General features: G+C 36.9%; 1 protein-coding gene across 2 annotated transcripts; it reads left to right on the top strand.

Moving 5' to 3' along the window:
- On the top strand, positions 1–24,027 carry LOC116307650 (syntaxin-binding protein 5). Of its 2 annotated transcripts, none has more exons than XM_031717928.2 (27): positions 1–304; positions 442–539; positions 1,416–1,497; positions 2,725–2,825; positions 5,145–5,279; positions 5,599–5,662; positions 6,302–6,385; positions 7,229–7,349; positions 8,604–8,673; positions 9,126–9,268; positions 9,743–9,821; positions 10,821–10,980; positions 12,341–12,411; positions 12,841–12,881; positions 13,796–14,070; positions 15,301–15,575; positions 16,603–16,691; positions 17,304–17,666; positions 18,231–18,350; positions 19,194–19,316; positions 19,943–20,010; positions 20,397–20,502; positions 20,639–20,750; positions 20,869–20,964; positions 21,535–21,656; positions 22,323–22,441; positions 22,956–24,027. In XM_031717928.2, exons 1-27 carry the CDS (start codon positions 188–190, stop codon positions 23,091–23,093), a joined length of 3,372 nt encoding a protein of 1,123 aa, XP_031573788.1. In that variant the 5' UTR covers positions 1–187; the 3' UTR covers positions 23,094–24,027. The 2 variants fall into 2 exon arrangements, with proteins under 2 accessions (XP_031573788.1, XP_031573786.1); XM_031717926.2 differs by having other exon boundaries at positions 8,601–8,673.
- Positions 24,028–25,769: the final 1,742 nt, after the last annotated feature.

The following is a 25,769-nucleotide window of genomic DNA, read 5'->3' as shown; positions in this document are numbered from 1 at the left end:
GCGTACTCCGACGTTAATGTAGCCAATCAGGTTAGGGTTTCTATAGAGGTTTAATGGGATTCAACGAGTTCCCGGATCCCAATCCCTTGAGAGACGGAGAGGTAAAAACAGCCTCAATAAACTTAAAATGCTGGCGTGAAATGGGAGAAGACAACATCCTAAATCTGATGCCATAAACGCTGGATTAATGAAAAGAATTCGCACAGTGGTGTACGGCCGTTTTGGAGAGAGTAGCTCTCGTGGAGGCAAAGAAGACACAACCGTATGTGAGCGACTTCGACCTCAAGACTTCGCAGTCTCGAAGGTAGTTTTACGTCGATTCTCGTTCTCAATATTGAATTTAAACTCCTTGAAAATTATCCAAGCTCCTCTTGTCATGACCTGAGAGCTGAAACATTGTTTTTGGTCTTGCTCAGAGGGGGATTTTTGTCTTTTTTGCAGTCGTTTCGTTATGGTTTTCCTCATCAGCCTACCTGTGTTGCAGTGGATTCTGTTCAGGGTATTTTAGCAATAGGTACTTATACTGGTTCACTGCGAATGTATCCTTCAACCTACGAGTTTTTGTATTCAAATATGTGGTCGCTGAAACTCATTTTAAGCCATGACCCGTCCATCTACAAAGATAAGCTGCCAATATTTCCTTAATAATTAGATGAGTATTTGATTTTTACGTGGACATTTAACACCTTTAGCCTTGTCGTTTATGAAGGACGTCTGTGATATCAGTCACTCAGTAAATTGTCTTTTTTATGCAATTGAATGAATATCTTGAAATTAGAAGCCCTGCGAAGCATTTAATTGAATGGATACTCCACATTTATTACTTAAAATTCCACTATAAATCTTTAACTAAGTCAGATTGTTCAACAGTCTTGTCTTCAATTATTGTAAGCTGCACATATTCCACAGGAATGTATTACGCTTCAATCAAATAATTTCCTTCGCGTGATCATGTAATATTCATAATTTAAATTAATCTTGTTTCACATACTTCCTCTTTCTTTTAGTATCCACGATCGCTCTTGTTATTGTTTATCTGACAGAATTTGAACACTTCTAAAGCGCTTCTATGACAATCGCAGTTAAGGAGTTTATCTTTGGTAATACGATTCGAGAGAGCTGTAATTTTGTTTACAAAACATCAAGAGAAAATTGAAAGATTGTTTTTTTAACACCTAAAAATGTCAAAAATCTAAATCTCTCCACTTGATATTTAACTCCATAAGAAACTATTTGCTGTTCCTGAGATGGTTGTAAAGTTAACATTTAAACCAAAAGAAAATTTATTCTGATTTAGAGAGGGGGGGGGGGGGGGGGGTGGGGGAGATTGAAGATTATCCTTTTACCAAATGAGATGACCTTAGGAGCAAAGTTGGTAGAGCGTGGGAGAGTTGTTTTTCCTTGACAGTCTTCAGATTAGGTCGTCCAGGTGTTGAAGCACATGTACAACATGAAGGCAACACTCCTGTTAGGAATCTACGTTTTCTGATTAATGAGGTTAGTAATTAATCCATCACTTGTCATCATCATTATCATTCATTGTCAACATTATCATTAATACACATTTTTATCATCGCTCATCAGCAACATCATCATCACTACATATTCGGGGACCATGAAGGGGGAGGGGCAGGGGGGCTGGAGCCCGCTCCCACTTTTTCCTTTTTACCATACTAGTCTCCTATATTTTCTAATCTTAGACCCCTGCCACTTTTTCCAACTTTTTAGGGTACTCCACAGCCCATGGTATTAATACCATCACCATCATTAATGACATGACCATTACATGTCATTAGTGCAATTCTATATTCTGCAAACTCAAACATTTCAACGGCTAGTTGTGAAATGAGTTTTTACTTCTGCCAGTCAAAAATATATAAGGTAGAAACTGATAATTTTTGATTGATAGCATCAAAAAAAAAACAAAATTCAGTGTGCAGCTTGCAATTACCGAGTAAGTAAAATATCAAAAACTGCAGTAAAGTAATGCTAATTTGTACAGTCCGGTCTTCCATCTCTCCTACCTTCTTCCTAATCCCACTCCATCCTCCTTCCCCACACACATCTACACCCATACCATTACAATTTTCACCAATTCTTCTGATTCAAAATTTTTGGTCAACAATCTTCAAACTTGCTACAACACATGGAAAGCTTTACCAGCTATTATTGAATTTGATGATTAACCATTCCTAGAGTTTTCCATATTCTGTGAACTCTGTAGCTGAAATTAAGTTTTTTGTTGCCGTCAATTGAAAATAATCAGTCAGTACCTTTTATGTTCTTGACTGGCGGAAGTAAAGAACCAATTTCACAACAAGCCGTTGGAATGTCTGAGTTCACAGAATATGGAAAACCACACTAATAAGGATTGCAGAGGATCTTAAAAATTTAGTAGACTAGTACATAATGAAAGTTGGGGGCTGAGCCATGAAAATTTAGTGGATTATTAGCAAAAAGTGGCAAGGATAAAACCCTTCCAAGCCACTTCTCTCTCTACAACATCCTTGACTTTGTAATAACATGCAAAAAACTTCACAATTGGTTTTTTGTTTTGTACCCAGCAATGACTACTAAAATAATGCTAAAGACCCTGATATAAAAACGTGGGGAAGCTATAGCCCTAGCTCAGCAGATTCCTTCTCTACAATCCCTGATTAATTTGAAGGTTTACTGTCTTGTAATAACACATAACAAACTTTACAATTTGTGTTTTGTACCCAGGGGGCGCTGATAAGTACTTGTCCAGAAGACTCCATCCATTTATGGAATCTGCGTCAAGCACAGCCGGTTATTGTTCAGTCACTTAGGTTCAACAGAGAAAGGTGTGTTGAGGAAGTTCTTCCATAAAATGATTGCATGACAGGAAGTTGAAATTGAAAGTACACTTTTATCTCTGACTTTAGTTGCTTTATTTATTCAAACGTTTTGACTGCAAATCAACAGTCTTCATCGGTTAATAATCATTGTTAGTAAGAAATTTTGCTCCTGGATATTTTTCAAGAAATATTACAGATAAGAGTGTAAGTGCTCATGTAAGTGTTCAGTTTTATGGCCAGATTAACATCTGGAATGCAAATATAGTCATTTTCAGGATTGCGATTGTGTACAGAGTTTGTTATTGACATAACTGTTGAAGTCTGTTGAGTGGGAATGTCTCAAAAAAAAAAAGACTAAAGTTAGAGACAAACAATTCTTTTATTTTCCATTAATTTTAAACATGAAACCTGACCTGAAGTTCAACATAAATAACAGGAAGTTGTTCGTTCCTTTTAGCAGGATTTGTATTGACTGCTTTCACAGCAGGCACCTTGTTAGACAAACAATAGAAATTTTCTCCATGGGGTAAAAACTAATGTTTTCTCATACAAAAACATTGCATTGTTCTTGCCTTTTAAAGTGTATATGACACGAAAACATTCCATCATTTAAAATGTATAGTTTGTTAGTAATAATAAATATATCGTAACAAAATTTGTTTCAAAAGCTTATTTCTTGAGATATTTGAGAAAGTTAATCCCAATTTGTGACGTCATTTTGTTGACACGTACTCTAGATTCCGTAGTAATGTACTAAATATAAATTGTAATTCATATAAATTAACAACAAAAGACATATTTTAGTCAGCTTCATTTGATAGCTTACGTAGTACTCTTCCAATGTTGGGAAATTGAAAAGTGTACTACTTGAAATTAAGATTCTATATTCAAACATATTTCATGTATTTGCAACTAAATCTGGAGACTTGTAAACAAAATGACGTCACAACTCGTGCTAAAATTTTTTGAATTTCTAGAGAAATACGTTTTTGGAACAAATTTAACCGTGATATTCTTATTAATGCCAATAAACTACACATTCTTAAGAAACATTAAAATTTTTTCGTGTCATATACACTTTAAACATTACTGCAACGAAACCACTACAGTCAACTCTCGTTACAGCGGACACCTTCGGGACCGTCACTTCATGTTCGTAATAGCGAGCGTCCGTAATAGTGAAAATTATTTACGGTCATTTCTTTGTCAGTGTTTTTGTCCGGGATTTTGCTCCTGTCCGTAATAGCAAGGTGTCCGTAATATCGGGGTGTCCGCAAGGCAAGAGTTGGCTGTAATTGAGCAGAGAAATTTGTGTATAAATAGATTCTTTCTTAAATATATATTTTTTGTCAATATGGTTTTAGTCAATTTTCCTTATATTCAAAAATTGTAAAGGAATTTCGTTTTTAGGGTCATCAGTAGGGGCTTTGACATTTTGGTGGTTCTCAATAAACTTACCCTTCTTTTAATCTATTTCTCTCTCTCTTCCTCCCACCTCCTTACAGTACCTTTTCCCCATCATCTTTATCCCATTCTTCTCTTGGCCTACCCCACCCCTTTAGTTTAAAAAATATTGACTAAATAGATCGTAATATATAATAATATGATAACATCTGATCACCTGATTAGGATAAATCATAGGGGCCTCTGTTTCTACAAAAAAGGTCATTATTCCTGCTCTAGGGTCAACACAAACAACATTATAATAAGAACACAGTAATAAACAATTGATGTTTGTACTAAGCTACAGCAAAATTAACTTGATATTTGCTTTTCAGAAATGGTGTACGTTACCACATTTATCCCTAAATATTTAAAATATGTGGGGTTATTTGATTACTATGATAATTTGAATAAAAATTCAAATGAAAGAATTTGAAAATTTCCTAAATTTCACTTTAATTCTTTTTGTTGATTTTATCGACCTTTTGTGTTTTTGCCTATCCAAATATATTTGCCTATCCAAATATATATGTTAATTATTCTTGTTAATCGTTCAAAGTATTGATGGGTTGCAAGCATTCCCAAGAGAGTTAAAAGACAAAAACGGCCATTGTGGTACCGTTAACAATAGATGCTAATGAGAAATCTTTTGTTAAATGGTACCAACATGGCCACGATGACGTAATGTGCAAACAAAGAACCCTTCAAGTATGAGACATTACTGGAGTGGGGGGAGGGGTGGGAGGTTTGAGTGGGTGGGAAGGGGGAGGAAGGAGGAGGAGCTGTAGAAACAGCTACTTTGTAGCTTAGGGAACCAATTACATTAAAATGATTTTTTAAACATATTTATGACAATTTACTTTTTTGTTTTGTTGTATTTAGAATTACCTGCTTACATCTTCCATTCACTTCAAAATGGATGTTTGTGGGAACTGAAAAAGGAAATATTCATATTGTAAATATTGAGAGGTTTGATGTGTCAGGATACAGCATAAACTGGAACAAAGCTATAGATATGTAAGGAGTTTTTCTTTATGATGCATTTTTTATGTGTAGGCTTCTCACTTTTTCTCTTACCATTGTTCATTTATGCATTCATCCATCCATCCATTTACCCACCCACCCATCTTTGTGCAGCCGTCTGTGCATCAATCCATCCATCCACCCGCACACCCACCTCTCTGTGCATTTATATGTCCATCAATCCAAACATTTCTTCCTTCCTTCCTTCCCTCATTTCATCGTTCGTTTGTTTGTTTGTTCGTTTGTTTGTTCCTTTGTTTGCTCAATATTATTTATTCAGAATGAATTTTACCAAGCTGTTCTTTTGTCATAGTCAATGCAAGACTCATCCTGGTCCTGTGGTACAAATTAGTGACAACCCAATAGATTCCAATAAGGTAAAAATATCTCTTGATGGGTACTCCCAATAATTGATAATCTTACATGGGAGGGCTGGGGAATATTCTCTTGGCTGGGCAAATATGAAAGGTACCAACTGATTAGGTTTGATTGACAGCAGCGAAAAACCAAATTTCAGCAAGCAGCTCGCAGACACAGAGTTTGCATGTTTATGAAAATTGCAGTATTCAACTTGTAATGCTCTGTAGTATGCACATTCCTTACTATACAATGGGCCTTATTCAAAGAAAAGAACAATTAGGATAAGGATTAGGATAATGGGAGTATTCAAAGTTATGACGAGATACATCTGAATAGACCATTTCACAGATCCCGCGGCTCATAGGAGGTAATATATTCTTTAGAAATTGCCTACAACCTGTGAAATTTTGAAGTGTTTCAATTGTTCGCTGATGTGTAAATTCCTTTCATTACTGCAGACTGTAGTCAAATTCTAAAGAATAATTACATGCTGACGAGGCTGAGGTTGAGTAACGGGATCAGTGAAATGGCCTATTTATATGTAGGGGTCACAGGTACCGGGTCACATGACCTTGACATAATATTTACTAGTAACGAATAAACCAACTTATACAATCAGCGCACTCTTACAGGATCAACAATTTTATTTGCTCTAGATTTTACTTGGATATGAATCTGGTATGGTTGTACTTTGGTCATTAAGATCAAAAACTGCAGAGCTAAGAGTTGCTTGTCCACAAGTAAGTAAACACACCATTGTACTTGCCCTGTGGCAGGGGGTGAGGAACAAGGATAATAATGGGAGTTTCTTATATAGCGCATTTCAAATATCTCAGTGCGCTTTACACTTATGATCAGTTGAGGACTTTATGGGCTGCGTATTAAGGCGCTTTTAGCAGCCGTGCAGCTTACAATCAAGAATTTTTGGTATAGATCAAATATTACTCATGTGTATAATATAAGGTTAAAACACAGCCTGGGTGGTGTGTAGGGTGTGGTAGGAGTTGGTGAGTGGTAGCCATTGGGACAGTGCTGTGCAACTAAGATTCTAAAACTAATCTTGGGTGTGGGGTTGGGATAGTGCTGTGCAACAAAGATTCTTAAGAATGTTTTGGGGGTGTGACAGGGGTGGTTGATTTGTGGGGGTTGGGTAATGCTGTGCAAGGAAGACTCTTAACATTATGTACAGTCCTGCTTTGGGGGTGTTGGGTGTGGCATGGATAGGTAAGTGGCAGAGGGTTTGGATAGTGCTGTCTGACATACATGTAGATTCTTATGACTGTGTGCACAGTTGTTGTTTAGGGGAGCATGGATGTGGCAGGGAGTAGGGTTGTGCTGTGCAGCTAAGATTTCCAGTAGGGTAGTGTGTGTGTTTGTGTGTGTGGGGGGGGGGGGGGGGGGGGGAGAGTGTTAATGAAGTTCTGGATATGGCGGGAAACTCTAAAGCTTAAACAACTACACATGTGTTTTGTAGGGAAAATGGTGCATTGCCCTCCTATGATCGATACCTTGTTATGCCCCTAATGTTAGCAACACCAAGTTAACAAAAAGTTAACCTTTTTTTACACTTTTTTCCTGTCTAGAAATCTTTAACTTCCTTCCACTGGTTTAATGACGGCAAACAGTTTATATGCTCCCACACTGATGGAACACTGAGTATTTGGAATATTAAGGGAAACTCAACTGATACGTTATGTCCAAATGGTATGTCATCCTTACCAACTTTGAACAATGATAGTCCTCTTTACCTTGACCCCCCCCCCCCCCCCTACCACTTGAAATTTCCAAATTCCTCTGTGGTGGTGGTGGGGGATTTTAGTAAGTTTAATTGATGTTATTAAAGCCACATATGCTCAGTGATGTCAGTGACATGCTTAGTATACATTTAAGTCTGTTTGTATCATTAATTGTCTTTTTATCCCACCAATATCAATGATCTTTCAATAGAGAACAGGACATTAAATCCACTAGCAATGCCTTGCTAGTAAGTTTTGTTCCCACTGGCAAAAATTTCAAAAAAGTCACTAGCGATCAATCACAGCTACTGTATATGTAATAAGCAATTATTGGACGAGGTTGAGCATAGTATCGTAAATTATAGTAATAATTTACGATATTATGCGATAACCAAATTCAATAATTGCTTTATTTTACATTTTGTATACTGGAAAAAAATTAACATGAACAATAAATTAAAGAGACAATAATTATAAATGCCATGATGTCACGGGAAAAATGCAAAATTCTTAAGTCAGGAATATTTCAAGAATTCTTCATAAAATACATGAAAATAAGTTAAGGATTTCTTAAATAATCGTTTTTGTACATAATTCTGGAAATAGATACACATAATGAATAATTACGACTCAAAACCATGAGAATTGAAGTTCTCACTGTGAGGCCTCGTCCACACTATGCCAGATAAATTTGAATCCAAATTTTTATTTACAGTTGTATTCGGTTAGGCCTTCCGTCTACACTAGTCAGTCCAGAACAATTCTTCACCGAAAACGAATTTTTTCAAATACGATCTCCAGAGTAGAACAATTTGAAAACACTGGCTAGCCGTATTAGTGTGGACGGAGAACATTTCGTACCCGAAATTTTCTGAATACTATGCAGCCATGATTGTCATGGGAACATGGAGGGAAGGCTAAAAATTCACCGCGGGCTCAATTTCAGCTTTGATGCACATGCTCAGATGTGCAATGAAGGGTTTTTGCCACCTCTGATCGGACTAGTGTGGATGCGAAACATTGTATCCGTTTTCATGCGTGGACAGAAAACTTTTTTTTCGGTTTCGGTGTGAAAGTTGCGGGTTCAAATTTTTCCAGCATAGTGTGGACAGAGCCTAAGACTGCAAGATGATAATACCTAAAACCATGAGTCTTACATAGTGAAACCATGTGTTTCAGGTGTGACTTTAAGTGAACACATTTTGTTTGCTCATGTTAGCAGGTAAGACCAGCAAAGAAACAAGACCGTGCGCACCTATTACTAAAGTACAATGGTTATCACCATCATCTGGGTAAGACAAATGTTTGCATCTTTTAAACTATTGCTTCAGGTGTAGGGGACCCAGGCTTTATTTTTTGGAGAGGTACACCATTTATAACAGGGGAATATCCAGGAATTTTAGAAGGGGGGTGACTTACAAAGGTTTTACCAGGAATTCAAGGAAAAGGGGGTGACTGTTACTTTCAATATACTGAGAAATTGAAGCAAAAGGGGGGTGACTAGTCACCTATATTACCACCCCTGGATCCACCCCTGTTATAAGCAGGTGACATAAATTTGATACAACGTTTTATGAAATTAATTTTAAGATATTGAACATGGCTTATTCGCCATAAAAAGGTCATCAGCTCATCTAGGGGGAACATGTGCACACCCCTCTCCTAGACCCGCCCAAAAGCTTACCTTTGATCATGTTTGCCTTTCCTATGTTAGTATCCATTGATATTGTATTTGATGTCCCAGGGAACCACTTATCTTATTTTCTGGAGGAACTACAAAGGGAAAACGGAAAGGATTAACGTTGTGCCAAGGCAAGACAACTAAGCTGCTTTCCCCAGATATTATTCTAGATTTTACTACTATTTTATCAAGTCCATGGAAAGAAGGTAGGTAATACATACACTTTTGGGCTTCCTGTGCTACATAAAAGACAGGTATCCCAGTCATAACATTTTATTAGGTTCAATTTGTTACCATTTTGTACCTTGTATCTCAGCACTGAAATTTCATTCATCCATGTGGAGTTCCTGTATATCCATATGCCAGGAAATTCTAAAGATGAAATTCTTTAATATATGTGTGTAAAATGTGTAGTTCCATAGATTATCCACAGTACCAGGCTCCCTACATAGGAAGTGTGGGAGGGTCAGAAAAAGAACAAAATTACAGAGATTGTATGGAAGAAAATTGAAATTTCCGGGGGTAGGGGATAGTGGGGAGCCTTAAAACAATTGCTCTGTGAGGGGGATATGAATAATTTCTGAAACTACACAATATTATAATTATCTTTTTATTAGGTCAGCATTACTTCTCATTTGACTGCATTATCATTTTTTATATTTTGGTATTTTCAATTCTAGATGCCCAAATTCCAAGAGCTGTCATAGCTGTAACAACATCTCGCCTCTTAGTATATGACTTAATGACATCCTTAGCAAAGTAAGTGACTTTGAGTTCACTTTGTGTTCATGGGTATCATTTATACTATACTGGCCGTACTCCTTTGCGTTTTGAATTTTGATTTCTCACATCAATGACTCATCAGTTGGATATTACAGTCATTTCTCAGTATGATATAGAACTTACCATTGGGATAAACTAGGTTTGTTTTAATGGATGTCAATCAAGGTGTTTGCATGGGCATGTGCAAGGGTGTAGTTAAGGGGACAAAGGTGGCCCCCACCCCCCCCCCCAAATAAGTTGTTTTGACAAAAACCATAAAAAGCCGTAAACATTGTTTTTCCTTTTCATGCAACTTGATAAGTCTAATTTTTTTCTCAGCATCATTTGACAGTTTTTCTTTTGATATAGAGTGCATATAATATACCTGTGAAATAGATAGCTAGCTAACTAATTACTAACTTTGTGCTATTGATTGCCTAAGTCTAATTAGTTAAAGAAATAGGCGAGCCGTGATGGGTAAACTAGTGCACGTGTGCTACTCAAGGGCACGCATTTTAAAATATTTTTAAACACACTTACAAAAACTGAAGCAATATTTTATTGTACATGCTTTTCCTTCGTATAATCTTACATGTTTGCATTTTCGTATCTATTCATTTGTGTATTGAGTTGTTACTCTAGTAAACGCCCGTGTCCTTGTCATGCCTCACTGAATTCCTATGTGTTGTCTAATTAAGTGTTAACTATCTCCTATTTCATCCTAACTATTTCATGGTTATATTATTTGCACTCTAACTACAACTAAGTTACTTTTTTGCACCTCACATCTGGCACCAAAATATCCTGTGTGTGTGTTGGTGAGAAAATAATACATTGCCTCCGTCCTGTGGCTATGACTTCGCTTCACCCCTGGATACTGCCCTTGAAAGCTTTGTGTTGTCATAAAAGTAAACAATATTGATTTACATCCACCATAACTACAAGTTGTCATGTACCTTATTGCTATAATAGTACTTATTGATGTTTTTCATTTAGGCCTCTAGCCTATGATGTACCCTATACATTTGAGATACACGAGTCTCCTGTCACATGTACGCAGTACTTCTCAGATTGTCCACCTGACCTCATAGCTGATCTTGGATCGCTGGCAAGCAGATTAAAGAAGAGAAACTTAACCAGAGAAGCCAGCAGACAGGTATGACATTGTAATTTGTGTGAGAAAGATAAAAGCTGTATACTGTATGAGTGATATCAAGGGTGGTGTAGTGCTAGCAAACTTGATTCGTTTTTCTGCATTAGAAACGTCGACCTATTTTTTTGTCCCCCAGAACAATTCCTATAGGATATTAATGCAAGGGGTCTATAAAAGTGTAAGAGTCATTGGAAGACTGATAACATTGAAAATTACAAGACTCAACTCAAATATACGACACGCTTTGGTGGTCATTAACAAGAAGTATCCGAATAGAATATAGTACACGAAATACCACCTTAGTTCGAATAATCAATGATATTAAATACTATGCGTATTGTATAAGAATGAAGCTGTAATGTTACAGTATTTAGCTACTTTCATTAATCGCTAATAATTAATCGTGTCCTGACCTGGTGAGATCAGCCCAGAGGTTGTTTCAGTGCTCGATCTGTGAGTTTATTAGCCTTGCCCTGACTTAGATCAGTCCAGAGGTTGCTTCAGAGTTCAATCAGTTAGTTAGCCATGCCCTGACTTAGATCAGCAAAGAGGTTGTTTCAGGGTTTGATCTGTGAGTCAGCCATACCCTGACTTAGATCAGCCCAGAGGTTGTTTCAGGGTTTGATCCATGAATCAGCCATACCCTGACTTAGATCAGTCAGAGGTTGTTTCAGGGTTCAATCAGTGAGTTAGCTGTGCCCTGACTTGTTTAGATCACCCTCAACCCAGAAAGGTTTCAGAGTTCTATCTGTGAAGTAGCTATATTGTGTAGTTCCAGAAATTATCCTTATCAAACTCATGAATAATTCATGAGGAAAACACAACAGAAATCACGACCGTGAAGAGTGTTGTGAATCTGATACAAACCTGTGTTCATTTGCATAAACTTTAAGTTGGATTTTCTTGGCCAAATTCACTTTAATTTTGAAAATTTTAGTGAAACACAAAGGAACTAACCTAGACGTTTGATAAGTAATATACAATATTCATGTCCGTGTTGTATCAGATATACAATCACTCGGCTACCCCTCGTGGTTGTATATCTGATACAACACGGCCACTCATACTGTATATATTACATACCCCACCCGCAGAGGAGTTTGGAATTTGCAAGGGGTGCGGGGGTCAGGGGGGTCAGAGAAAGAACAAAATTACAGAGTTTGTATGGAAGAAAATTTGAATTTTTGTGGGTGGGGGGGGGGGGGGGATCTTTAAAAAAATTCTTTAGGGGGGGGGGGTATGGATATATTCTGGAGCTACACATTCATTCTATGAGTTAGCTGTGCCCTGTTTAAGATTAGTAGATGTTGTTTCAGGCTTTGATATTTTGTTTGTTTGTTTGATTATTTATGGTGTTTTGTAGGCATGGCCAATCTTGGGTGGAGTCAGTGGAGAACAGCCCGAGAAACCACCATCAGAACTCATTATTACAGGGTAAGTGCACTGAATATAGAGTAAAGGTATCTATTATATATAAGAAAATATAGGGTAAGTGCACTGAATATAGAGTAAAGGTATCTATTATATATAAGAAAATATAGGGTACTTGCACTGAATATAGGGTAAAGATAGATATTCTATATAAGAGAATGCTAGAGACATGCTGCTGTGCATGCTGTAATTGATGATGATGATGATGATGATAATGGCATGAATCATACTACGTCATAGCATTGGCATTCCTTTCTGATTGCTGGACTATCTAGTCTAGTTTTATTAGTCAGTTGGTAAAATTTGAGCAACAGAGCTCTAGATAATATGTACCCTTGATAAAGTGTGGGCTTACCAAAAATAGACCAGGCAAATCTTCAGTCACCAGTGTTGTTGGTGCTGATTATCTTCTCTTTTTTGTATTCATATTAGTCATGCTGATGGAACAGTCAAATTCTGGGACTCTTCATCAGGTATGTCAAGGAATATAAATATTACAATTGTAAAATAACTGGCAGAATAACTTCTGATTGGTTGGTGGTACATGTTTTGTGAGAGCACACAGCACTCCTGTGCACTTTCTATCTTGTCATTCATATCTAAATTAACAAGTATCCGTAAACTTGTCCAGCTTTACGTCGAATCATGCATCTTCTAACACTTCCTTTGACTTATAATCTGCATGCTATATAACTACACACAGCATGCACACAAGTTTTTTATCTCTTCATTTTCCCACTTGCCTGCCAGTAAAATTCTCTTGCAATGTACTATTATGTACTGTTTAATAAACGAGCAGGAGTGTTTTATCGGGTATAAAACACGATGCGTAGCCAAGTGGTTTTAGACCCGATAAAACACGATCTGCGAGTTTATTAAACGGCTTAAAAAACTCCTGATGTATGTTCTCATACTGTACCGAATTCTTTACGAAATGAACCAAGTTTGATAGAGAAAATCCAAGTTAAAGTTTATGCAAATGAAGATGAATCTATATCAGACATAAAACCTCCTTCATGGTCATGATTTCTATTGTGTTTTCTTCATGAATTATTAATGATTTTTTTAAGTACTGTATATTTTGAATTGGAAGGATCTTATTATTATTCCTACTTACCTACATCTTTTTATTCCTACTTACCTGCTAGTAAAGTTCTTAATTGCAGTGTACCATTATGTACTGTACATTTTGAAGGATGTTATTTATATTCTACTTGTAGCTACTTTTCCTCTCCCTAAACATCAATCATTATTAATTATGGAAATACTAAAATTAGCTTTGAAATATTTATATTTTCTCATTGTAGTTTTTATATTTAAAGATGGAAATATTGAAAATGCTGCTATATTTTCTAGCATGTGAATAATATACTTTGAATGATTTCAGCTTCATTAATCTTGTTGTACAAGATGTCCACTGTAAAACTTTTTGAGAAAGAAAAAGGAAAGTCATCAGAAGAAAGCAGTGACAGTAGCGAGAGAAAACCCAGTACATCAGAAGGTTCAGAGAGTGGAGAGCGCTCATCACAGGACGAAGACCCAGAAGCATATTCTATTCAGATGATTCATCTTTGTGAGCACAGTAGAATACTTCTTGTCGCTGGTGCTGCGCACGTGCTTGTGATGTCTTTTAGTATGAATGAAAAACCTGTAGAGTTTGTGGTAAGTGTGAAGAAATAATGAGCTTATTATCATGAAATCCCAAAACTTGCCAGACAGAAGAATAATTACCGTAGCTGGAAAGAACATTTAAAAGTTAGTTAAACTGTGAAGTTTGAAGGATGTTAGCTCAAAAAATGCAATGGTGTAAATTTTCAAAACCAAAACATTTGTTGAAGGTATCTCTTGCCTCTAGCAAAGGTTTTCTTACAAAATTCACACTTTTCAAAAATCATATCTTCACACTAGTGTTGCACTTATTCTCATCAAACTTCAGAGTTTTACAGATTTTAACATGCTCTTCTCATACTCATGAATATTTAAATATGAGGAGAAAACAAAAGAAATCCCTACTGTGACGGTAGTTTGGAAATGTGTTCTTAATTTGCATTAAATTTCGTAAACTTTTTCTTTGATTTTCTCCAATAAATATTCATTAGTTTGAGAAGTAATTTCAAACACTTGAGAGAGTTCTTCCTCTGATTTCCAAACACCTCAAAGTCAGTTAAAAAAACTTGGCTGCGCCTCGTTTTTTCAACTCACTTTTTGGTGTTTGGAAATCGGAGGAAGAACTCTCTCGTGTGTTTGAAATATTACTTTCCAGCTATGGTAATTAATTTTCTGTTTAATCACTAATTGAAAAAACCATGATAAAAGCTAATTTTAATATTATTCTTTTGGTTTATCAAATTGGGTTACATTGATAAACCAAAATAATAATTAAAATCAGCTTTTATCAGGGTTTTTGTCAACAGTTGCCTAACAAGGAGTACTATTTTTTTTCTCTACTGTTTTTGTCCTTTTTTTCTATATTGTTGTTTCTTTCCTTTAATGGACCTATCCCAAATTTGCTTAAATGACCATGAAACAATGGTTTGAAGTCGAGACTGAACTTGATTCTTTTATTCATCAAGTTCAACCTCGACTTGAAACCATTGTTTCGTGACCAGTCAAGCGAATTTGGGATAGGTCTATTGTGTAGTTCCAGGAATCATCCATACCCACCCCACAGAGGAATTTGGAATTTCTGAAGAGTAGGGGGGTCAGAGAAAAAACAAAAATTACAGAAGTGTATGGAAGAAAATTGGAATTTCTGGAGGGTAGGGGGTGTCTTAAAAAAATTCCTCCGTGAGGGGGGCATGGATAATCTTTCAGTCTTTGATATCATTCAACTGTGGGAAATGTAGGAACTTTCTGGGATTATTTTCTGAAAATGTTTTGTTTTTGTTCCAGCAAATAGATTTGAATCTGACATTTGAATCATCACATGAACAACCCTTGTCCCCTGAACCTGAGAACGCCTTCATGCAACCAGGCGACAGAGGCTCAACATCAAGCCCTGAGATACCCTCTCACACCCAGCAGCCTATTCCATTACCAAGTGTGTCATGTAAGACAGGCATGTTTAAACGGCATCCAGGATTCCAGGCAGAGCTTGCTTGTGTTATTTCAAACAGCCATGATGGATGGCCAGTCAGTAATATCTCTCTCAGTTCACAGCTTGGCATGTAAGTCTGAAATGTCTAAACCTATTGAATAAGTTTGAACACACAGGTCCTTGCAGTGTTGCTGGTAAATGTTTTTCAAGGAATTCCATAGGCAATGATTTCCTTCAACGATTGTAAAAAATAATATTTTTCAGCTTGGGCATACTTGTAATTCTTTCCTATTTCAGACCACATCATTCGCTTGGGAATAAGATTCTTAATTGTTTGAGTTGAATCATATTCATGTCTTTTCTCATGTACAACTGCAGTGTTCTTACCAGGCCGCGTCATTGCGGGAATTGTAGAAAAATGGGGGGGATGCACAATTTTTGGAAGAAGCTACAAGCCTTACTTAGGGGGGATCGTATATTTTTGCATGACTTTAAAGGGGGTGCTCAGAATTATTTTGGACATTTCAAATTTTCACCTGCTCATCCCCCTCTGCCATACATTATGAACACAACCTTACATTGCTCTTGATTTGCAACAGCATTACTGGCAAAAAACATTATTATTTTTTGTTTTAAGATTTTGGAAATGGCCCATCTAGTTTTCTAAATGGCCCCTAAATTTTGGATTGGTGGACCCTTTGACCCCCTGAAAGAAATTCCTGGTCAGAACACTACAACTGTTGAACAAAGAAATGATACCTATAAAAGAGGTCTAAGAAAGACTACTCAATTCCAGCTTTTCAAGAACTGGAAAAATATTTTACAGGATGTGTTCACCTTATAAAACTTGTTTTGCATAGCACTACAGAAGACAGATCTCAATCCTATACTCTTGGACCTGCACCTTGTAACAGACACCTTAGATCAGACACAATCTTGCATTGAAATTTTTATCACTTGATACATTGAGGTGAATAAAACACACATTTGTGATCTCCCAAGGAGTAAACAATTAGAAAATATATTCAAATAAAGAAATAAAAAACACGAATTAGAAAATATATGGTTAAATAAAAATATGAAAAAAACATACACAGTTGTGTTATGTGAGTATGACGTCCTTCATGCTGATAATTATGTTTCTATTGCTGTTTCAGAATATCAATCTGTAGTGGGCCATCTCTTGCCTTGGTTGATATAGTCCAGAAGAAGCTTATCACCACACTTTCAGCACATGAAATGACTTGTAAGTATTGTTTTTGCTGTATTTTTGTCAAAATTATGAAACAAAATAGTATTTATTATTGATTTAGCATAACTTTATTATAACTTCCTCTTTTACTCCGACGAAGGACTAGCTTCCGAAACGTCATCTTTTCACAGTGTAAAATTTACCTTTTTATCATTGTGTAGTTCCAAAAATTATCCATACCCCCCTCACGGAGGAATTTTTTAAGACACCCCCCTACCTGTCCCTTTTCTTTTGTTTTTGTTTCATTCTTTTTCTACAATTCTTTTCTGTATTAATTAAGCTATGTTAATTTTGTTTTTCTCAAATTGCTACCGCCTCAAATAGTTTTTTATGCTAACTGTGGTTAAGCAATTATAATTGTAACATAATTATTGAAATGAGAATAAAGTTGTCGCTGTTGTTGTACCCCCCTGGAAATTCCAATTTCCTTCCATACAAACTCTGTAACTTTTGTTCTTTCTCTGACCCCCCTACTCTTCGGAAATTCCAAATTCCTCTGTGGGGTGGGTATGGATGATTTCTGGAACCACACTGACGCAGCTCACACTAGTTTTTAGCTAGATATCTCTTCTTATAACTTTATTAAGCAATTTGAACTCTTTTTAGCTTTGGCAGAGAGCCCATCAAATGCACCTCCCACCACCCCTATGTCAGCCATACCCATGACACCCGGCACTCCTGGAACACCTATCTCCCTCACACTTAACCTAGAAGCAGGAGGAGGTTTAGACTTTTCCGAGGCAACTGTCAATAAACTTGAAAAGAAAAGAAACAAACCACCTCGCCCTGCACCACCTATGGTAAGAAGTAAGTCACAGGCCAAGTCAGGTGACCCACCTAATGGTGCTGAATCTTCTGAAGGAGGAGCTGGTAGTAGACAGAGGGCAAGTTATCCATCTAGTGGAGATGGTGGTCCACCAGACACCGTCCAGTGTACTAAGTTTGCATATACTTACACCAAGAAAAATGGTAAATATTGCCTTTTACATTAGGTCTGCATGTTGCAAATGTTGCAATGGCTATACTCCCTCCCTGACATGCACTTATAAGTGCACATGTGTGATGGCTCATTTACATATTTTGTCTGTCTGTCTGTAAGTTTATCATCAGTTCTTATCTGTCTGCATTCTCATCCCACCACCTGTGTTTTTGTGGGTCTACTGTGCTATATTTCTTCTGTCTGTCTGTCTACTAGCCACCTGTCACCTGTCCATCTGTTCTCATCTGTCTATCATTGCACTCCCACCGCACCACCAGTGTATTTGTGAGTCCACTGTGCTGTATCAAGGGCGGATCCAGGGGGGCAAAGGGAGACTGAAGCTCCCCCTCAGCAGAAAACAAAATAAAACAAAACTGAAGAATTAGATGCTTTTTTTTGTTGTTTTCCGTTGGGTTGACGGAAGAAACTCAATTAGCCCCCCCCTAAAATTTTGGCTGGATCTGCCCTTGTGTCTGTCTGTCTTTCTACTGCCCACCTGTTAACTGTCTGTCTGTCATTAGATTACTGTCTTATGTTCCTATTATTGATCCTAGATAACTGGATCAGTCCTTGCCTGTTTGTTGGTACAGCAAAGGGTAATACATTTATTGTAGTTATCAACATGCCATCAGCTGAAGAACGCCTTAAACAACCAATACTAACGATTATTACAGGTTAGTAGCAAACACAATATCTATCAGGTGATATACTAAAAGAAAACAAAATGGAAAAATGGAAATGGAATGTTTTTTCTTTTTCCCATGTTTTCCCTTCCATATCTTGGTTCTGCTCTTTCTATTTTTCTTTTTATAATAATTTTTAAATTTCTCGCACGGATTGGTTATTTTTATAATGAATAAGAGGACAGGGCCCGGTTGTACGAAGCCTGGATAGTGCTATTCAGAGGATAAATCTTTGTACAGTGGATAAGTTGATGCTATTATCCAATAAATTTTTCCACTCGATAAGATTTATCCATTGGATAGCACTATCCAGGCTTCTTACAACCGGGCCCAGACAGATAAAGCTGACATCAACAAGTGCACACTCTTTCTGTTGGTTGTTTTGATCACTAAAATGAGAAGTTTTTATCGTTTTTGTATGTTTCTTTCCATTGCTGCTATTCTCACTCAACCAAGCCTAAAGCACAGGCCATATCTTAGAGCACTTTCCGTTAGGTTGAACTGCTTGTGTGAGTAGCCAGTTCTTAGATAGTATGCATGAGTTATTAAAACTGGTTCGAGCTGCATTGTTCCAGTTCTATGAGCTAACATGTATCATTTGAAAACTGGTCAATTGGAGCAACCAGGTCAACTTAATGGAGAGCTCCTTTAGCCATCATGTAGGTTGATGTTATTCAAGGCTTCTTACATGGCTTCTTTTGTTATGTCGACCAATGTACAAGGCCACCAGGTCTTTTGTGCTTTTGTTATCACGGGAGGAGATGTATGTGAAGAATATTGAGAATTTCTCATGTCATAAATGTCTGTCTGTCTGTCTATCCATTGTTCCTCCAGGTACTGTGTTCCGTCCAAAGTCTGGTTTGATCATGACTTTAGCTCTACTTGATAATCAAGGGCACCTGTTCCCTTCACCTTTAAAATTCTGGTCAGAAAAGAAAAATGATAACAGCTCAAACAGTAAGTAACAGCAGATCTTTGACTCTTGATATCTTTTCCTTGAAACATGCTAACCAGCAACTACTTCAACTATACGGGGGCTTTCTTGGATGGCAAGGCATTATGGGGCATCCAGGGGGCAAATAAAGCTTTGTTACAATAATGACGTCGATTAATTTTAACAGCTCACCACAAGAGAATGCAACCAAACATGAAAGACAGAAAAAAAAAAACAGACAAATAAAAACAACAACAGAAATCTCTACATATTTTCCATCACTTGATGTACACCTAAGTCCAAAATGGTGCCCGGCCGAGTGAGTTACATGAAAACAATGCTTCCCGGGCCAAATGCAAGGGAATAATATGGTGTCCATGTAAAGTATACACTTGTTCTGTCTTTCTTTCCTTCTTAAATTTAGGAACACAACAATTTTGCGGCATCAAGTCATAATATTGTAAATTAGGCCCCGGATGCCTCGTTTTCACCCAGCCATGCCCTGTTTGGGGGTGGGTGAGGGTAGTAGTTAGTGAGGGAAGGGCCAGAGTAATTATGTAATTTATTTACACTCAGCTTTTCTCTCTTTGTGGTGCCTACTCACTCTCAATGAATGATAGTAACAATCTGATTCTCTCTTTGTTATCAGAAACAGTATTACCGCAGGAATGTTCAGATCGGCATTTTCTTGTCACCATCACTGAAAGGGAAGCAAAGGTAAAGATATTTTAATTGTGAATCAACCATCGTGGATATTTTTGGCTTTTCCTCTTATTCAAGCCATTAAAGGTTTTTTCGTCTTCTCTTAGCTTTTCCATCTTAATCCCCGTAGGTAAAAGATTTCCAACAACTATATACTGTTTGCCTTATTTAAATAAGACATGATTAAGGTTACCTCATTTAAATTTGGGCACATTTCCATCTCTTCTAAAACTTGACTTCTACTCTCCTCACTAGTGTTATTTTCACTTGCCTACTTTTCCTTCCTTCCTTCCTTCCTTCCTTCCTTCCTTCCTTCCTTCCTTCCTTCCTTCCTTCCTTCCTTCCTTCCTTCCTTCCTTCCTTCCTTCCTTCATTTGTTCTTTCTTTCTTTTTGATGTTAGGTATTCCAGTTACCACCAGCACACAGCAATCCCAATCCCTACTCCAAGACAGCTGTAGCAGATGATACATCAGTAGTGCTGATTGCTGAAGTGATTGTTATTGAAGGTTAGTAAGTCGTATCTTGCGATGTCCTACCAGCTTTAATGTACCGCGTTAGTGTACAACCTGTATTATGTGCTTTGCACTATTCTTGAAAATATCTATTTTGTTAATCATTTTTATATTATTATTGTCCTTGAAGGCAGTAGTTGTCTGATATGTCTGACCAGCACAGGTCAGCTTATGGCCTTCAGTCTACCAAGTCTTACCACACTCATGAGTGCTGAGTGTTCCTTTTTGCTCACAGATTTCAGGTAAGCATGCAGCACAAATCATTGGTTAACTGAACAATCACTTCTATCAATACTTCAAATGCGTCCTTAGCTTAGTTAAACTAATGCATTTGCATTATTTTGCACTCATACTTTACAGGTATCTCAGGACCTTGAAGTTCTCTGAAGGTGGTCAGGCCATTGTGATGTGTTCTCCTTATGAGATACAAAAGCTATCTGTGTTTACAAGAAACGGGTATGTATCAAGATAATAATGCTGTAGGTATATCTTAAAGTTCTCTGGGTTAATCCTTCTTCCAAAAGAAGATTCTTCATACTTTCCAGTTCAATTTAACAAGGGTAACAGGTTTGTTCGCCACAGAGCTATTGAGTGTTATCCTGGCTTGCAAGACAAGGGGACATTTGAATGTCATTTTAATTGAATGAGAATGCTGTGTGTACCATGTTATTGTTATGGGCCCTTCTACATATACTGCAAACCTATTGTAACTTTGTTAGCCTCATTTATATAAAGGTTTTGCACCATCACGTGACTAATCCCAAAATACAGTTTGAGCTGCCTGTGGTAGATGGCAGAACATTAAAATCCATTTGCTCATGGTAATTGAATTCTTTCTCATGTAAAACGATTGCATTGTTCCTGCCATCTAACATGGCTGCCGTCACGTGATGGTGATACCTCTATTTTTTAACTTGGGGTCTCTTACTGTTTCTAGTGAATGACGTAAACTGTGTACAATGGTAAATCATTAACATTTTTTTTTATTGACGCAAATTCTTAACTAATATGCTGTTCTGTTGTCAGATCTTCATCAGATAGTCTTGGTACATTGTTTCGTGCCCTGGAGACACCAGAAAAACCAAGCCAGGGGTTCTTTTCAAGCCTATTTAGTTCACAGGCCTCACCTCTTGATCGCGAACAACTCTGTAAGTATATCACATGTTAATATTCTTGAATAAAAAGAGAAGCAAAAACTTTATCAAGGAGAAATCTTTAAGGTCACTCACTCCTGTGAAGCCAGTATGTAGTGAAAAAATAGGGAAAGGGGAATGGAATGATATTGATCCACTGTCATAGTGCTCGATAATTCATGCGAAGTTTGGTAGGTATGATGTCATTTTTTATGCTTAGTGCCAATCAAAAAACCTTTAAAAAATCAAAAAACCATTAACACTGTTAATTGATCGGCACTCAGTTCCTAGAATGGTGTACTTGGAGCATTTGTAAAGATATGACTATTTAACAATTAGACTACGAGATCGAGTTTTATATGAGTCAATAGATAGCCGATGAGGGGCGTAGCGCCGAATCGACTATTTGACTCATAGAAAACGAGAACGAATAGTCTAATTGTTTTAGCATAAACCTACTTACTAGCTAATATTATAGCATTGAAAACAAAGAATGACACTGAAAACTTTACTGAACAAAACGACAGTCAACCGGCAGCACTGTTTTCATTCATGTTTGCGAACTCGACTCTAAGTCTTTATATTTTTATATAAAAAAAATTAATATTTTTCTCCTTTTTATCCCACCTATATATCATTTCGCCTTTGGCGAATAATTGTTTAATGATTATTTCGATTCAGTTGGCAAAGAAAGTGGAGCAGCATCACGTAGTGTTGCCGAACGCATGCAGGGACCAGGTATTCAACAACTCCAGGAAGTATCAATTGGTCTTGCAGGTGCAATGCAGAAGAATAGAGAAGTAAGTATTTTGTCTCTAGAACCAAAGACAATCATTGATAGTGATGTGGAGAGAAAGAGGGAAAGGAGGTTGGATCGGAAATATACTACAATTCTATACACCGAATAACTGAATAACTACAGTTCTGCACTGACTAGAGACTGACTAGCCTCTCATACATGTGAAAATGCTTTTGTGTTTCCATGTGAACACGAGGCTAGTCAGTCGCTAGTCAATGGAAAATAATAGTTGCTCAAATTGGTGACCTAGTTTGATTTGGTATATGTGTAACACTTAAAGTGTGTGTGTTGGGGTGGGGGTGGGTATTGGGGATTTAGCTATTTGGGGATTTGAAAACATATTGTGTATGTCTGTTGTTTTTTTTGGGGGGGGGGGGGGGGCTCTGTGATTCCTGTGACTCAATAGACAAACGACTATATTCATATGTTTTTATCTCAGGGAAGACCAAATGTTGTTAGCAACTTTTCACTGCTATTTGCTTTAATGTAAAATCATTTTTTGTATTTTTTTAAAGGCTTTAGCAGAACGAGGAGAAAAGCTGTCACAATTAGACAAGAAGACAGCAGAACTGTCGTTAAATGCTCAGAACTTCGCTGACGTTGCTAGCCAAATAACTCTGAAGTACAAAGAGAAAAAGTGGTACCAGGTCTAGCATGGAATAAGTTGATAATTCCCATTCAGGATTGTTTGAAGTGATGTGTGTCGGTGATTGGTCATGGTCAGATCACAGGATGCCTAGATCAATCAGTCAGCCTTATGGACACTACAAGTTGAGATAAAAATAGTCTTGCATAAAAGTATTACAATCATAAGATTATTTCAAGTTCCCCCTTAGAAGAAATTCAGCTTATTATTTGTAATTTTATTTACTTCTTTCGTTTGTTTTCCCCAGTCGAAGTCCAAAAAGATTAATACTTCCATCCTTTGAGGGATTTGTTATCAACCCCACTGTTTCGCCCTCCCCTTCTTTGGGATGTTTGGCATCCCTTCTGTAGCAATGCCCTGTACTGATTATATTTTGAGCAATGCTTGAACAAGACTATAAAGATAATTGTAAATGTCGTCATAAATGATGTCAAAGAATTTATGTTAAGGTTAGCAAAGCCTGCCAAAAATCCGCAGACCCGTGGCAACGCGGGCTCAGGTAAGCGTATTTCATAAACTAAGGGAGATAGTGAAGAAAGAACGTAAATTGATAAAAAAAGTCATGTCAAACAATACCAAGTTTTTTAATCCAAAATTTCATTCGATATTGTCTAAGGACGTGGTGAAAATATTGTTTATTCTTTGGTAAAGTAGAAATAAATTACCAGGTAATTGTCCCTGCGACCTTGAGACATTAAACTAAAAGATTCCAATGAAGGTGCAATATTTTTGGATTTTATGTCCTTGATAAATGATGTAGTTAGCAATAGTAACTTAGAAGATATATTGAAGTGTTTTTGCAGCTGTTGTTAATAATGAAGTAAATAACTCTGAAATGATGATGTTATTATGTTACCCTTTGATGAAATTCTCAAAAAAAAATCTTAAAAAGAATATAAATGAAATTGATAACAGATATTTAATTAAAAAATTAAATGTAACCCTTGTCGTTCCTCAATATACGATTTTTTTTTTCTTTTCTGACTGTTGAAAAAGCATAGATTTTTTTAGTCAAGTTGCACGTTTGGAGTGGGAGTTCAATGGCATCTAATAGATTTTAGATATAAATGCCGGTTTATGCAAACACTGTCGCAGGTAATTCACTCTTTGGAGCGCTAGACGTCACGTGGTATAAATGGTTTTGGATTTTGTTACTTCACCAAAAAGTTAATTCTACTGAGAGTAAAGAACATGATTGGCTCCACAAGATTTTACCAACCCTGGATGATCCGCCACTGAATAATTCGTTTAAAGTCAGTCCATTCGAACGGAAATCCGAAAACAGTGTCCGTAACACAATCCAACACGATTTATACCAAGTGACGTTCAAAAGTAGGCGGTCACATTAATTTCCAACCAAATGCTCAATGTTCAGCGGATGCGCACAAAAAATCCAAAAAGCGAGCGCGCTAAACTTCATTACCCTGACGTCATAATCAATATGTTACGTCGTCTCATTAGCGCATGTTATGGTATATCAAGAAAAACCTCAATTTTGAGCGTTGAACCAGAAAACATTGTTTTCTAAAAAGGCAAACAACGAAAAACCTATGTTTAGAGAGAAATATGATGGAAGTGCAACTACATCAAGAGCGGGAAATGCTAGATTCTTGAAGTCTGAAGAAACTTCGGTCAGCGGTTATGCAATTCGAATAGAACACGCCGTTACGTCATAATGGCCGTTTATCACATGGAAAAGTCATTTCAGTACAAGATTTTGTCGGGGATAGACGTGTTTATTATCGCTGAAGCTAATTCTCAAAAACAAAAAGGAAGACGAATTAAAACCGACTCCTGAAACTGTCTAAGCTGTAAAATGGAACCCTAGTTACAGCTAAAAAAGCTGACAAAGGAGACAAGGCAGGAAACAAAATGGCGGCGCTGGGCAGGACTGGACTTCGTATTAGATCATTGTAATTCCAGGTGAGGTTTGTTTATTTATGCATTATGTATTTATGTATTACTATAAAGGAAATCGAGGTCAGTTGGCTCTAGTATGGCATAAGCTAACTGGAGTTCACTGTTTTGTTAATATAAATCATAACCATCTTAAATAAATAAGTTTACCATATAACTTACAGTTATCCCAATGAAACCCAAAGCTAATTTCTACGCTTAAAAAATGTCCTTTAGTCAATTTACACAACTTCAACCACTGTCCTTGATTGCGTATTTTTCACTTAATAGTCTTCGAGGACTAAAGTGATGTTTCTTTAAATAACACATCTACAAAAAATGAAAAATAAAAGACACGTCGATAGTATCTGGTATATGAATGATCGGTGGATACAGTTTCTTACATATTTATTCCTTTTCTCATATCATTCTATACACGACAGATCCTACGCGACAACCTTTGGGACTTTTATATATACTGGAAAGAAAACATAGGCGTGAAAACATTTTCTCCGGTCCTTTTTCTACCAATCAAAATATGGTCGACTGCGATTTTCCCTATTAAGTTTTAATTAGTACATTGAAAATAAAAACGCCTTTTTTTCTATCATTTTGTTTACAATCGTGATTCGTCTTTTATATCACTCTTGAGGTGTGATATAAGAAATACCAATAAATACTGAAAGCCGAGCAAACATCAAAACTACAAAAGTAGGGAAAAGTTGAATAGAAAATTTCGGCCTTCATCTGCTGGAACTCCGACCCCACATGTTGAGTCAGTTGTAGA

Source organism: Actinia tenebrosa, unplaced genomic scaffold (genome assembly GCF_029948245.1).
Source record: "Actinia tenebrosa isolate PJP-AT-01 unplaced genomic scaffold, QUT_ActTen_1.0 PGA_scaffold5__44_contigs__length_20552954, whole genome shotgun sequence".
NCBI lineage: Eukaryota > Metazoa > Cnidaria > Anthozoa > Actiniaria > Actiniidae > Actinia > Actinia tenebrosa.
The sequence above is the reverse complement of the archived record's forward strand: the minus strand, read 5'-3'. Positions and strand labels throughout refer to the sequence as shown.

Excerpts from the sequence above, each read along its gene's own strand:
- LOC116307650 (XM_031717926.2), top strand. The coding sequence starts at position 188 with ATGAAAAGAATTCGCACAGTGGTGTACGGCCGTTTTGGAGAGAGTAGC. Across the intron at positions 16,692-17,303 it reads TTCAGCACATGAAATGACTT|CTTTGGCAGAGAGCCCATCA; the intron begins GTAAGTATTGTT and ends AACTCTTTTTAG. Across the intron at positions 19,317-19,942 it reads AAATGATAACAGCTCAAACA|AAACAGTATTACCGCAGGAA; the intron begins GTAAGTAACAGC and ends CTTTGTTATCAG.